This window comes from Mastigoproctus giganteus, chromosome 5, assembly GCF_048544385.1.
Source record: "Mastigoproctus giganteus isolate SK-2022 chromosome 5, ASM4854438v1, whole genome shotgun sequence".
NCBI lineage: Eukaryota > Metazoa > Arthropoda > Arachnida > Uropygi > Thelyphonidae > Mastigoproctus > Mastigoproctus giganteus.
In genome coordinates, this window is record NC_143579.1 from 27973863 (window position 1) to 27989778 (window position 15916).

General features: G+C 39.6%; 1 protein-coding gene across 1 annotated transcript in view; it reads left to right on the forward strand.

The window, feature by feature from the left end:
- Window positions 1-15916, forward strand: part of LOC150085266 (coiled-coil domain-containing protein 112-like) — a 98077-nt gene that overhangs the window by 19319 nt on the left and 62842 nt on the right. The window contains exons 4-5 of the mRNA XM_090374506.1: window positions 646-729; window positions 10418-10490. Of these exons, the coding sequence (XP_090230632.1) occupies window positions 646-729; window positions 10418-10490 (157 nt within the window). The remainder of the gene's footprint in view (window positions 1-645; window positions 730-10417; window positions 10491-15916) is intronic.

The window sequence follows — 15916 nt, forward strand, 5'->3', positions numbered from 1 at the left end:
CACCAAGTCACACGTTGTGTCATCTGCTCTTCAGTCAGTTGATGCGGCACCCAGAGAGAACAAAGTTTCTTCACGTGCAAATGATCTTGCAGAATCGAACGAATTGCTGGTGCATTTAGGCCCAAAGTATCCTCTATCTGTTGGTAGGTCACTCGCCTGTTTTCGTCAAGCATTTTCCTCACAGCAGTAACGTTTTCCTCCGTAACTGACGTTCGTAGCCTTCCCGGCCTCTCAGAATCCTCCAGAGTGAAATTTCCCCTTTGGAATTCTCTATACCACCTGAATATCGTTGTACGATGTGGACAATCAACATCTAGTGCAAGAGTCATTTCTTCTAAGCACTGGTCTATGGTTAAACCACGCACGAAATTATACTGCAAAACTGTCCTTATCTCATTTCGTGACCACGATGCCATCGCAAGCACTTTACACTCTCACTACTAATGAATAACTGAGCCCATCGACTTGGCGCGGCGGCTACTATGCACGTATGAACATGTCTCAACATGCAGCAACAAGCAGCTTCCTGTGATTCATTGTTGTGTCATATTGCAAAACTTTCCTAGTACCCTTTGTATTAATTGTGAATTTTATGTTTTGAAAATTTTAATTTTTTTTCTGTCTCATAATTTGAATTCATTTTAGAGTGCACTCTTGAGCAGATGCTAAAAGAAATCAGGCAGAAAACATATAATTGTTCCCATGTAAAAACATCTGATTCTGATAAAGGTATGTAGATTTTCGTTACTGTTATGCTGAAAAACTGTACTTTAGTTGTCCAACTTTTGACACACACAACACACACCCCACCTTCATGCAGATGACACATTGAGCTTTCCTGTTATTTGTGTTACCAGTTCTAGCAGAAGGTTCTTTTTCATTATTTGACATAATCACCCTAATTCAGCGGAGTCAAAAAGAACAAAAAAAGATATATATTGCGTGAAAGGCATGGTATGGATAGACCATTAACTTTAAAATTAACTGCCTACCCATGGATAGCCCATACATTACTTTTTCAGTGAGAAAAAATTTAATTTTGTCACTGCATTCATTGAGTATAACTGATTTTAGTTGTGTTTTGAATTGATAAATGAGCCCAAAGAGGTTCCAAAACATCATCAGATATAGGGCAGAATTATCTGGCGATTTGGAACTTATTTTCTAGTAGTACTGAAGTTAAAAACCAGTATTAAACTACAATTTTAAAGTTTTTCTTTTTTTTAAACAGTATTTTTCTGTTAAGCATGCATCTTGACTGTATCTTAGCAAAGATTCTTAGTTTGATTAGTCAATCACGAGATTATTGAGGATATCAAAAAACCAAAAAATTGTAGGCTTATCACACATTTTATATTGGAACTGTAGATTGAATTGAACATCCATCAGAAAATTATCAAAAAAAAAAAGTTAAAGTTGGTGGATGAATATTCTTTTTCTTATTTCTGTGCCAAAATAAAACTAAAAAATATATTTATAAAATAAATGTTCCCATTCTTGTCACTGAAAATTTTATTTGATTAATGAAATAAATTTTCAGTGGCAATGAAAAAATTTCAGTAGCATCGATATCAATATGCAGTATTACTTCGAAAATTTATGTGAATATCCAAATTCTAATTGGTGTTTGATTGTCATTATAAAAGAAAGAAGGAAATTTATTATAAACTTTTATGATTTATAATAACAAATGTCAGTTTGTAATTACTAGTGGATTGTGAATTTTTGTCATAATAATACCATAGACCATCATTTACCACAGGGCTTTTCATCCAGTAGTTAGGACTTAGGGATGAGTTTGACATTGTCTTACTTTTCTTAATGAGAACAGTCCTTGAGTGTGTTGTAAGGGTTAAGAAAAGTTAGTGTCAGCATATGAAAAAAAGGTCAAGAAGCACTGATTTTCAGTTTCAGAACAAGTTGCTACTATACTTTCTTATTTTTTATCTGAATTATAAAATCATACCTGTTTGCATCACCTAAGAGGTTCAGTCTGCTGGCTAATGAGTAGAACCAGAATTGGACCAAAGCATGTCAGGATCTTCATAGCTTTGAAGTTCCTTTTTTCAGTTATTGCAAGTAAAGTGTGTTTGGTGTCAAGCGGCACCAGGGATTCCCCCCCCCATCTCCATGGGGGGAACCCCTGGGTGTGTCAGTTTGCTGGAAATGCCAGAGATTTAAAAGTGTATGAATATTGTACATGTGTAGTGTTGTGTACTGTTGTTCATCTGGTCATTTAGCCACTGGACCCCTGCTGAGGCCCAGTGTTCCCCACTTTCATCCCATGGAGGCAGACCAGGAAACCCAGTGGTTTTAGTTTTACTCTGGCAGGTCCTGCCACCTAATTTCCTGAGATCTCAGTGGCTAGGACCTAAAAAAAAATTCATTTAATTTAAGTTCTGTGATTAGTGTGATTGTTCTGTGATATATTCTGATCTGCGGGGGTCTAGTCGGAGTGAAGTAGCCCTTGAGAAGAATGGATTGAGTCTTTGTTGATGAAATGGTCAGATGATATCCTTCAGAACTGTCCCAAAGCATCCTGAGTGCTCTGTTTGCAAGGGTTTCCAGCTGCACTTTGGAGTCAGCAGCCAGTGCCAGGGAGAGGTCATCGGCATATGCTAATGACTGGGCACCCCCAAGATCCATGTATAGAAACTTATCGAGCACATAATTCCATAAGAGGGGACCAAGTACAGAGCCCTGCGGGCAACCCCGGTGTACTTGGTGTTCAACCTTACAGTAGGGGGCCTGTACCATGATCCTTCTGTTGCTTAAGTAGATTTGTAGACAGCCGTAGAGGTTTATTGACAATTGGGCTGCTCAGCCACTGTAGGGCATCGAACGCCCCCACAAAGTCAATCAAAATGACGAGGAAATATATTTTGTCGCTGTTCTCTGCCACGTTCAGGATGTCTTCCAGTGCGTCAAGAGTGGATCTTCCCGGCTTAAAACCGAATTGATTGTTTGCTGATAGATGCAACAGTATACTGTGCTTCAATCCTCTGTCTTAATAGTTGTTCTAGTACTTTGCTGAGGATGGAGAGAAGTGCTATCTCGCAGTAGGATTCCGGTATATATGGCTGTTTTGATGGATTCTTGAGTATTAATTTAATGCTGGCAACCTTCCAGTCTGAAGGGAACCAGCTAGAACAGAGGTAGGTCAGGGGTGTATTCAGCCACTTTCTTTACTATTTCTGGCTCCACCATATCTAGTCCTGGGGTTTTCCCGTTTCTTACTTTGCTTGCAGCTGTTTGAAGTTCAAGGTGCATGAAGGACTCCTCCTCCACCCGAGGGATCTGGTAGGCCTCATTGGTTTGGCATAGCAATTGTTGTATGTGAGTGTCTTCACCATTCAGGGATTTAAAGTATCTTGTCAAGTTGCTAACAGTATCTTGTCAGGTTTTAGCCATGTTGCCTGGGGGGGGGTTATCTTCGAGGGCATCACTTCCCCTCTAAGCAGTTTGTTCGTGGTAATCTGATATATTATGCTCCATGGATCAGAGTTGCCCACTGTGGAGACCAGGTGCTCCCAGGACAGCTTCTTCTGCATTGCAGTGTAGGTATTTCTGGCTTCCCTGTACTGTTGCCTGAGAGGCGCGTCTCTTCCGGTTCATCTGTGCTCTGAGTACTACATCAAGTTGTCGTGAGTGCCACGGGACAGTGCCCAGCCGTGGGTTCCTTCTTTTAATCATCTGATTGGCAGCACTTATAATGGCCTTGGTCACTGCACGTTGATGCAGGTCCTGGGTCTGGTTCAGTAATTGGTTGGTTGGCTGGCAGATTATGTGCTTTGTTAACGATAAACTCTTTAAATTTATCCCAGTTTGCTTTGTTAACTGCGTACCTGTGCAGTTTGTAACTGTTTGTAGGAGCATGGTGGATTGTCCTTTACATTACAAAAGTTATGGCCCAGTGGTCAGAGGTAGTCCAGTCCTCTTATATCGTCCAGTCTGTTAGATGACAGGAAAGTGATCTGGTTGCCATTCTGGTATCCAGGGTGGCTTCCCAGAGAGTTGAACTGAAGGTGAGTAAGTTGTTGGGTTGGTTCAAAACCATGAAACCGCTATTGGTTAAAAATTCCTCCATGTGTTGCCTGTTTCTGGATCCTCTGCATTCCAGGGTCTTGCTGTGCCACAGAGGTGAGTGGCAAATCAGGTCAGCGGAGACAACTGTTCTGGCTCCAGGTAGCTTGGTGAGCACTTGTTGTAAGTACTGTGTCTCAGGGAGAATGTCCTCACCCGGGCAACAGTACATGGAGATCACATGCAGTTCTCCTAGTGATGATATTATGCATGCACAGGAGGTCCACTCAGAACACAGGTGGGTAATCTTTGTCACTGTAATGTTAGGGTTCCTCACCACTATAGCTGCCCAGGTGGTCGCTCCATCCACTTGGACGATCTTGTAGTTGAGCAGGTATCCCTGCGCCAGCGCTGGCGCAGGTGTAGGGTTCTTGAAGTAGTATTATGTCAAGGTTTTCTTCCTCTATCTTCTGCCTAATCTATGCAACAGTTCCGCTGTGTGTTTAGCTGGAGAAATGTGATAAAGCTTGTGTTGTATCCTTTAGGAAGAGTCCCCATAATTGGATCTTTAGTTGTTGTGCATCTTTTGCTTTTGTATAAACCGGGCATTTGTTGTCTTTGAGCGAATGTGTGTGAAGGATCCTCTGCCACTTGCAGTTGGTGCAAACTTGATCATTTGCTTTATTCAGGCAGTTTGCAACCAACAAAAATATCACCTACTACCACTCATCCTGGAGGGAAAGATCGAAGGCAAGAAACGCCCAGGCAAACCGAAAATGGCATGGCTAGATAACATCAACACCTGGCTTCACATGACAACAGCACAAATTCTACCCACAGCGCTAGACAGAGAACAATATCAAAACGAAGTCGCAAACGCCATTCGGCAGCATTAAAGAAGAAGAAGGCAGTTTGCAAAGTTGTGCCCCTTCTCTGCACAATGTCCGCAGGTTGGTTCTTGTTGAGTGTATGTATGTGTGGTATGCCCGAATCGGTAACACTGGAAACACTTCGGGACTGGGATGTGCTCCTTGTACCAGTGGGAGCTCCAATTTATGTATATTCTTGTTTGTTTGGTGATCTCATGCCAGGCTTCAGGGGCCAGACCGAGGACCCAGAAGAGGAGCCTCCTCTTCTGCTCTTGGTTTGGAATCTTGGCACTAGAAGGCTGGTAGCATCTCTGTCAGGTAGTGCCTATTGCAGGTTTCATTTGTACACTTCTTCACATATGGAGGAAGGGGTGAGGTCTTTGTCAATGTCAAATATGATGATAGAGGGGCCTTTCTCTCTGGGCGGTTCGGCTGTGAGCCTGAGCGTGGGGATCCTGAAGTTGCTCATGATGAAGTTTGCATCATCTTTGGTTTCAGCTTTGATGATGACCCCTGCATTCCATGTCTTCCTAATGGATCTGATTTTGGCAGATCTGAAGTCTTGGGTGAGGGAGTCAATCACCGTTTTCTTTACTTTCTTGCTGGTTTTGTGGATATCATTAGTAATGGGTTTAAGAATCACTAGATGTGACTTTGGGCATAATGTCTTCCTAGGAGTAGGCATGGAAGTGGTGGTTATAGTTATAGCTGTGGTTGTGATTTTGTTCCTCAGCACCTCTGAATAGGTAGGGGTGCGCTGTGGCATTTCACTTGCCCCTCCTTGTAGATATGCTTCCAGTGTGGCATTCACTTTCTTGTATTCCACGTATGTTTTGTATAAAATAGTCGAGTTTTGTCCACAAGGAGACTATGTTGGCGTGAAGTGGTCACTCTATTGCTGTGTTCCTTTAAGAGGTGTCCTCAAGTGCGTGCCTGAGGGCAAGCATCTGATCAGGCACAAGGCTCTCTGGCAAGGCTGGGAAGCATTCTTCAACAATTTCTAGTTGTCAACTAGAAATTGTTGAAGAATTGTTGCTTGCTCTCAGGGTCAGATTGGGACCTAGTTTCCCTTTCTGGTTTAGGGACAGTTGGCCTCTTGTTTCGCTTTTTGGAGAGAGGGGCTGATTTCTGTTCGTCTTGGGTCTCTTGGGTCTTCAATCAGTATAGTTTCAGGCACTTCCCCAACATTTTCTTGTGTTTGGGTGAGATCTTCCAATGGTGTATTGGTTCAGGTCAGAAAAATGGGGTTTCCAAATTAGTTGGATTCTTGTAGGAGATAAGAAAAGAATTTTGAGGTGTCACACAAGTCTGTGCATTTATTAGGAGCTGCACAGCTCTCTGTTGAAGATTTGGGCTATTCCTCACAGTCATGTGGGGGGAGGGAGAAACAGCCAATTTAAAATTTGTCGCAGAAGGGTGCAGCTACTTCCTCTCTCTCTCTGGGTGTTCGGGAACGTAGAAGACGATGGTAAGGTCTGTTTAGCAGCTAAAGTTATAGGTTCCAAGATAGATTCTGTCCATATAAAGTTTATGGCACTTGACACAAATTGGTGGAGCACTCTTGCAGCTTGGGCTTGGCACGATATGGGACACCTCCTCAGTCAAGTGCAACTTACCAGCATGGCAACCACTTTATATCGGTGCCTCTCTATGTCCCTGATGTCAGCCACATACTGACCATGTGGTCTGACAACAAAGTACACAGATAGAAAAAAAATGCTGATAAATTGCTAAATTCCCAGTAAGTTAATAAAGTTTTCTCACTTAGGGAGTTCTCATACGAAGATCGGTTGATGAGCACACTTTTCTTGAATGATTAGATATTTAAAACACATATTTAGACACAAAATTCAGGAGTGCTGAAAAATGTGTGACTGCACATAACAGCGGCCATATTGGCTACCCTGTCATTGCAAGTAAAGTATGTTAGTTGTCTGATGGCACCAGGGGTTTCCCCCATCTCCGGTGTCATTGCTAGTAATGAAACTTGGGTTTAGAGCACAATTGTGAAAAGAAAGCAACAGTCTTTACATTCAGAGTCCAAAGAAGGCCAGTCAAATTCATGGGACGATTTCTTTCTCTTGTCATCATGAGTGATAAAACTTGGATTTATGGGTACAATTCTGAAAAAAAAAAGAAGAAAAAAAAACAAAACTACAGTCTACAATTAAAATGCTATAAACCAGCATCACTATAGTATAAAGATGTTCTTTGATATTTATACGAAGATTTTGGTGGGGGGAACATCTTTAAGAATGGCATACCGAAGAGTTACTTCTCCATTATGATATTGTGCCACCTGCTCGTTTTGGTTTGATTGCGCAGGAATTTCTGTCTGAAAACTGTCTAGTTAGTCAATTCTGAGCATCCTGCTGCCCTTGGGACTTATTTATATGGCATTTTGTGGCCTTAACTGACAATTTTAATTTTATATATTTTTTTATATTCTTTAAAAATTACAGATATTTGGAACTTGTTAAATAGAAGAATTATTAATGAATTGTACCGTATCAAAAGCGGATATTGTTGGGATATCAGAGACGTGGTGTCACATGGATATAAGCAGTGCAGAATTGGAATTTGGGGAGTACAATATGTACAGAAAGGATAGACAGGACAGGAAGGGAGGAGGGGTTATGCTGTTAGTTAAGAAACACAAAATCTAAGGAAGTGCATCCAGTTGACATTGGTAGACAATGTTGAGTCAGTGTGGTGTGACATAAGCACTACGAAAATGAGAGTAGCTGTGTGTGTTATAGGCCTAATGAATCTGATGAGTATAGTGAGCATTTGTGCAGAGAAATAGAGTGGACCAGTAAATCAGATTGTGTTATAATTGGGGGATTTTAACTTCCCAGATATTGACTGAAACTAGACTTTTGCGAATTAATTGGTTGACTGTTTCTTCAGTAACATGTCCAAGAGGCAACCAGAGGGAGTAATACTCTTGATCTGATTATCAGCAATGATTCTTCATGCGTTACGAATCTGCAGATAAAGGAACCACTAGGTGGCAGTGATCACAGTGTACTGATGTGGGATTTACTTAAAGATGTAACTACAATCAGGGGAAGGGTTTTTGCTTTTGTAAAGGTGACTACAGTGGTCTCAGAGAGTTTTTAAATTCTATACAGTGGGATCAATTGATGATGTTACCAATGGTGAATTCTAAATGGGAGGCCTTTAGAGAATTAATTAATATAGAAGTTTTTTTTTACTAGGCTTTTCATACCAACTAAGAAATACTGTTCAAGGTTTAGGCCTAAAAATGGATATCAGATGAATTAATGCGACTCATGGCAAAAAAGAAAAATGCATGGGGTGCATATAAGTTATTAGGCCACACAGAAGCCTATGACAAATATAAGCTAGTCTGTAATCAAGTCACAAAGGAGGTTAGGCAGGCAAAGGCAGATTACGAGAAACCTTTGGCAAAGGATGCAAAGAAAAACAGCAAAGAGTTCTTTACTTATGTAAACTCTAGAATGAAAGGGATGAATCAGATAGGTTCACTTAACATAGATGGTTTGACTATTGATGATCATGCTCAGGTAGCTGATAAACTGAAGGAGTATTTTGCATCTACATTCACACATGAGGAGTTATTCAAGGAGGTGAATGCCAGACGTTTATCAAACTCTAACAAGGAACTACATGATTTTGTAATAACTGAGAGCAAAGTGGAGGAGAAATTGTTGAAGTTAAACATAAGGAAGGCACCTGGTGTGGATGAGATCTATCCAGTTATATTAAAGGAGGCAGCAAAGGAAGTAAGCAAACCCTTAGCCATAATTATGAAAGCTTCCTCAGACTCTGGGGAGGTCCCCATGGACTGGGGATGTGCAAATGTGTCCCCAATTCACAAAGGGGGATCAAAGGATGACACGAGTAATTACAGACCTGTTAGTTTGACTTCTGTTCCAAGGAAAATAATGGAGTCACTGGTTAGGGAAGCGATGCAGGATCATCTAGACAAGACTGCAGTTATAGTTCAGACACAGCATGAGTTTGTTAAGGGGAAGTCTTGTCTGACAAATTTGATTGCATTCTATAATGTGGTGACAAAGGAATTGGATGCAAAGAATAATTTTGATATTGTATACTTGGATTTTAGGAAAGCTTCTGATACCGTGGCACATGGAAGACTACTGAACAAATTGGAGCAGTATGGCATTAAGGGCAAGTTGCTACATTGGATAAAACGATGGTTGAGTGGGAGAAGACAGAGAGTTGTTATCAATGGACACTACTCTTCATGGACTAATGTTATTAGTGGAGTCCCTCATGGTTTAGTGTTGGGCCCATTGTTGTTTTCAGTATTTATAAGTGATATCGATGAAGATATATCAGGGTTAATGTCTAAGTTTGCAGACAATACGAAGGTTGGTAGGATTGTTAATGACAGTAATGATAGTACGCTACTACAACAGGATCTGGAAAAATTGAGCTGATGGGCTGAAAGGTGACAACTGAAGTTTAACATTGACAAATGTAAAGTACTGCATATGGGTAGCAGTAACTCCAGAGTACCGTATAAACTAGGTGTTACTACACTCAGGGTAGTGGAGAATGAAAAGGATCTGGGGATAATTGTGCAATCAGATATGAAGTTTTCTGATCAGTGCAGACGCTCTGCAATAATAGCTCATGGTGTCTTGTGAATGATATACAGGAATTTTGGTAGCAGTGATAAAGGGGTGATTGTCCCCTTGTATAAGGCAATGGTCAGGCCACACCTTGAGTACTGTATACAGGTCTGGAGGTCTCATTTTAGGAAAGATGTAGAGGTGTTGGAACGATTACAGAGAAGGGCAATGAGATTGGTGAGTGGAACAAAAGGTTGGTGTTACCAAGAAAGGCGTAAGTTCTGCAAATTGCAGCTTCTGGAGACTAGGCACCTGTGAGGTGATCTAATTAAAGTCTATAAATCCCTGAATGGATTGAGCAAGCTCAATGCTAATGGGATTCTTCGTCTTGCTCGGAATACTTACCTGAGGGGATATAAATCGAAAATGAGGAAAGATAATTGTAGAAAAATGTGTGGAAATTGGCTAAAGGCCAATTTCCACACATTTTTCTACAATTGTCTTATTGAAGTTGCTGACCTCCACTTATTGTGGAAATTGGCTAAAGGCCAATTTCCACACATCTGTCGTAGTGGAGGTCAGCAACTTCAATAAGTTCAAGGTAGAACTAGACAAACATTTGGAGTGAATGGATGGGTGAAATGGGAGGGTGTTTTTTTCTTTTTGGCTGATATTATATAAGCTTGCTTTCTTGCATTCATATGTCCTGCTAATGCTAATTAAATATAAAGATAGTCAAAAAAAAGTATTACCTACAACATTTTTAAAAAAGGGGAAGTGCTAAATCCTGATTGCATTATATTAAACTGGTCTAACATTTAAATTTTTGGATTTCTAAAAGATAGTCATATATATTTGTCTTTGTGTGTTTGGTGAATTAGTTATTTCTTAATTATTGTATATAAGATTTATTTATTGTTTCTTGGTAAATATTTACAGATAATGAATGTAGAGAACTTCAGAAGAGTATGAAAAACACCTTAACTACTCTGCAGGGTCATCATTGTTTGGTGTAAGTTTTAGCTTTCTTTAAAGATTTTGAACTCTTTACTTTTGTTCTAAACTATACAATATTGTTATACTATAAAATATAGGTGCAAATATACCATGACGAACTCAATGAAAAACTACATAGGTAGTGTAATGGCATTGGTTTAATTGTATCTCATATTGCGACCACCTTCACGAGTTACCATGTAGTATTAAATTGATGCCTTTACACTACTTATGTAGTTTCTCATTATGGGTTTGCAATGGTGTATTTACATTGATATTTTAAGGTACCTGATGATATATTATGCCTTGAGAATATATACTGTATTTTATTTACAATATTGTTATGGATTTCTATAACTGGTATTCGGCATGTATTTTGGAAATTCTGAGTAATTTTTGTATATTAACAAACATAAAACTGAGCAACATTTTTTATGTCTGTTGCTTAGTGCATTATGTATGTAGATATAAATTGCATGCCACTTTAAGAACAGTACCTCATTATTTATTTATTATAATATGGCTTGAAAGTAGCCCTTGCACCTATAAACCCCTTCAGATTTAAATAAATATGTCAGTGTAATGCATTTATTGAAATCTGAGCTAACTATAATATAGATTATTTAAATTTTATATGCCTAAAAAAATTCGTTAAGTTTGAGATAACCCAAATTCATTCTCTCTCTCTCTCTCTCTCTCTCTCTCTCTCTCTCTCTCTCTCTCTCTCTCTCTCTCTCTCTCTCTCTCTCGTTCCAAATCTTAAAAAAAATGTGTGCTAGAAATTGTTCATTAGTCCTTGTTTCTGAAAGTTCAGTGTATGCAATCATTCTGACTGCATAACCCTTACATCTTTATTGCTAGCTAGCTCATATGTGATGTAGGCCATATTTATGATTATTTTGTAGAGCACAAAGTAACAAATGTGGCCTACAAATTTTTGAAAATTTTTAAAGTGTTTTTTAAAAATTTTCACAGATGGTTCTGGTAGATTATGCAGTTTTCTAGAGTTAGAGTGGATTCCAATTTGAATGAGTAAGTTGTGATATTTCACTATAGGAGAGTCACTAGAAAATTATGAAAGTATAATTATATACTTCTACACTACGAAACAGTGGCTAATCTGTAGACCACCATTCATTGTTTATTAATGAAATTTTAGAACTCCTCAGTCATCAAAAATGATACTAAATATTTACATTTCAAAAAGCGAAACCTTTATTTCAAAATTGCTCTAGAAATTTCAAGTACGTTTTATTGCTGAAATCAACAACATATATGAAGTGTGGCAATAAAGTTCCCAGACTGGGAACTTTATTTCGGTCATTAAACTGGTGCAGTAAAAAGAACACAAAGTGAAGAAGCTCAAAAATGGTTTTATTTTTGTTCAAAGTAATCATCACCTGATTCAATGTACTTATTACACCATTCTAAGAGTTTTTGAAAAGAATCAGCAAACGTATTCAAAGAGATAATGTTCAGTATGGAATTACATTTTTCTTTATGTCCTCAACATTCAAATCTATTTCTTTTGATGGCAGCTTGCACCTTAGGAAAGAGAAAGAAGTCTGCTGGTGTTGAGATCAGGAGAGTAGGGTGGATAGTTAATCAATACAATGCCACATTTCATCAGAAATGTCTTCACAACAAGTGTGGAATGGGCAGGACATTCTTGTGTAACAAGAACCAGCTGCCTTTCTCTCAGAATTGCGTCTTCACCTGGGAATTTCACTTCGATAGTGTTTGAAGCACCTGTATGTAGAATGCAGCATTGACTCACCCCTTTGGTTACAAATTCCTTATGAATCACACCCTGTATATCGAAAAATATGATTAGCATCATCTTGATCCTGGACTTCTGTAAATAATATTTTTTGGGTGGGCCTTGGTGATGGTTTTGAAGTCCACTGCATGCTCTGATGCTTCATGTCTAGGTCTGCTTCATCTGAAACACCCAACACTCATCTAAAGTGATAATACAGTTGAGAAAATTAAGATTATCTTGAGGTGGATGAAGTCTTTTCATGATCGTACTCCCCATTTGCTTCTGCTCATCCGTGAAGCTGTGCAGCACAAATTTTGCACAGACCTTCCTTTTTCTTAAATCTTCATGCAGAATTTGTTGAATTGTTTCCTTATTCATAAATTCAAATTGAGAAAAGACAGATGTAGGATAGATGTGTGGAAATTTGCCATTAGCCAGCGGGTAGTTGGTTGGTGGAACAGACTTCCCTCCTTTGTCGTGGAAGTTGATAGCCTAAATAAATTTAAGGCTCAGCTGGACAGATATTTTGAACAAACGGAGGGGTGAAGTGGAAGTTTTTTTTTTTTTTTTTTTTGGCTGATGCTGCATAAGCTTGCTTTCTTACATCATATTGGCGCCTCCGTAGCCAGGTGGGAAGGAGCAGCAGTGCGTAGCACACGCTTCTTGATTGACCAGGGTTTGAGCCCGTCACCACCAAATACGCAGGATGCGGAAGGGTCAGGGAATGACCACCGCATATCCCGTAGCAATATGGCCTTAGTTGCTAATGCTCCTAAAAACCAAATAACAAACAAACAAATCTTTCATCATATCTTTTTTTTTTTTTTTTTTTATGTAAACCCCAAACACAAGAGGTATTAGAACCTATAGTACTTAGTACCGTGCTTGGGTTGGAGGTTGAGAAGACGAAAGAAGATATTTGTTAACATTGGACTTGAACTTCTGTAGATTGTAATTTTCAGGAAATACGTGTGAAGGAAGGTTGTTCCAAAAAACGGCAGTTGAATGAATAAACGAGGAAGCTGAAAAGTTGGTTCTGTGAGTTTGAAGTTAGACAGTAAATGGATGTTGACTGGTGGCGGCACGCATTCGGACTGTTTTGATAGAGAGAGGTGGGAATTATAGAAGCCAATTCAGAAGAACAGTACCTATGGAAGTATCTGTAGAAGAGGCATACAGCAGAAACAGTACGTCTATGAGACAGGGAGTGGAGAGACTCTGTTAGAGATGAATCATTAATTAACATAACTGCCCTCTTCTGAATGGAATCATGCAGCCTGAGAGAGGTTTTGGGGGCACCACCCCCAGATGTGGGAACAATATTCCATGGCAGGGCGGATTTGCGATTTATACAGAGTAAGCAGCTGTTTGGAAGAAAAGTAAAGCCGAGAGCGAAAGAGAAAACCTAGTTTTTTAGATGCAGAGAAAGCAATATTTGTAATGTGCTTGTGCCAAGAGAGATTAGAAGTCAGGGTAATCCCCAAAAGAGATATATCATTTTGCCTAGAAATTGGAGTGTTACTAAAGATAAGCATAGGAGCAGAAGAATCCTTTTTGCGAGATATAAGACAAGTCTAAGTTTAAGAAGGGTTGAAATCATCTAAGTTGTCTTTGCCTCACTGGAGAATTACCCGAAGATCGGCATTTAAGGAATTGGTAGCAGATTTTCGAGAAGTTGAAGCTGATTGAGCAGGACAAGGTTTCTCAAAATAGAAAGTGGAATGCAATGTGCTATCATCGGCAAAACTATGGATAGGATTTCCAGTCAATGGAAGAAGATCATTAATATACAAGAGGAAAAGAGTGGGAGAAAGAACTGAACCTTGCGGGACATCGGCATTAGTGGAGAAGTTAGAAGACAGAGCGCCATCTACCATCACCCTCAGTGAGCGATCAGAGAGAAAACTGGATAACCAATTACTAAAAACAGTTGGCAAACCATAAGATGGAAGCTTGTTTAGAAGACCTTTATGCCAAACACGATCGAAAGCCTTTGAGATGCCAAGAGCAACTACTTGTGTTTCACCGAACCTTTCCATCGAATTAGTCCATAAATGGGTATCACCATTTATCAGAATATCAACAGTGGATCGATGCTGACGGAATCCATACTGGCGATCATTGATCAGATGGAAGGTTTCTAGGTAGTTTAAGAGTTGGCGGTTAATTGATTTTCCATTACCTTAGAAAGAGTAGAAATAATTGCAATGGGACAATAATTGGATATTTGTCACCCTTTTTAGGAACTGGCTGGATATGAGCAAATTTCAAACAGAAGGAAAAACACCTTTGGAATAAGAAAATGAAAAAAGGCGGCAAAGAATAGGATTAAGTTCACGAGCACAGGTTTTGAGAACAAGTGGAGAAATACCATCGGGACCTGCAGCTTTCCTAGCATCAAGATTCATCAAAATCCTTCTGACATCCTTTTGACGGAAGACCACAGGAGGCATTGAATGGAGCGTGTTAGGAATGGTGGGAGGTGTTTTACCAAGATCATTAATACATGAGTATGAAGAAAAATGGGATGTTAGCAGGTCAGCTTTGTCCTTGGCTGAAGTGACAACAGAACCATCTAGTTTGGACAGAGGTGGGAGCAGAGATGGGCAAAAGTGGCGGCCAATAGCTTTGGCAAGAAACCAGAATGCTTGGCTACCATTAGGGCAAGAAGCAAGTTTTCTACTCTTAGCCTGTTCAAACTCTAGTTTGGACTGATTAATAACTGCTTTACAATTGTTGCGAGCTTTGGTGTAGGCAGAAAATGAAACTGAAGAATTAGAAACAAGCCAATTACAATATGCAACATTCTTCTCTTGAACAGCCTTAGCACATTTATTGGAAAACTAAGGTTTAGATAAAGGACAAGATTTTAAAGTTGAGTGTGGGATAAAGGATTCCATTCTTGCAAGAATAATTTCACTGACACGATCTGAGCAAACGTTGACATCAGAAGTTTTGAAACAGTAATCCGACCAAGGAAAAGAAGAAAAGAAGTCTCACAGGTCATCCCACTTTGCATTCTTGTAATGCCAAACAACACGAGGTTGGGAATAGCCATGAGATAAAGGTTTCGCTGGAGAAGAGACAGTCACCAAGTTGTGATCTGAAGTGCCTAAAGGACCTGTCTTTTCGACCGTGTACTTAGAAGGGTTTTTTGTGAGAAAAAGATCAAGCGTATTGGCTGTATTATTAGGATTGTCCGGTATTCTTGTAAGTAAATGAACAATCTGTGCAAGGTCATTAGTTATTGCAAAAGCCTCACCATCTCGACCAGCTGGGTTGGTGTGACTAGAAAATGGAAGCGAAGCCATCTGGAGTTGTGAACATTAAAATCACCAAGGAAAATTACCTCACTGTTTGGAAAGTTGGACTGGAGAAAGTCAAGCTGCAAAGAGAGGAAGTCAAAGAGCTCAAAGTGATTAGTGGAGTTGGGAGAATGGTAGAGACAACAGATGAATTTCACACAATGAGGTAGAGAGATTTTAAGCCAGAGAAGATCAAAGAGAGGAGATTCCAAATTGCCAAGTCTCTGACAGGGAATATCAGAATGGACATATGCACAAGTACCACCTTTGAGGCAAAAGGAATCATACAGCGAATAATTTGGGCATCTGAGATGAGCAGTAGTTGAATCAACCGATAACTGAGATTCTGTCAGAAAAAGTACAAGGGGTTTGGCA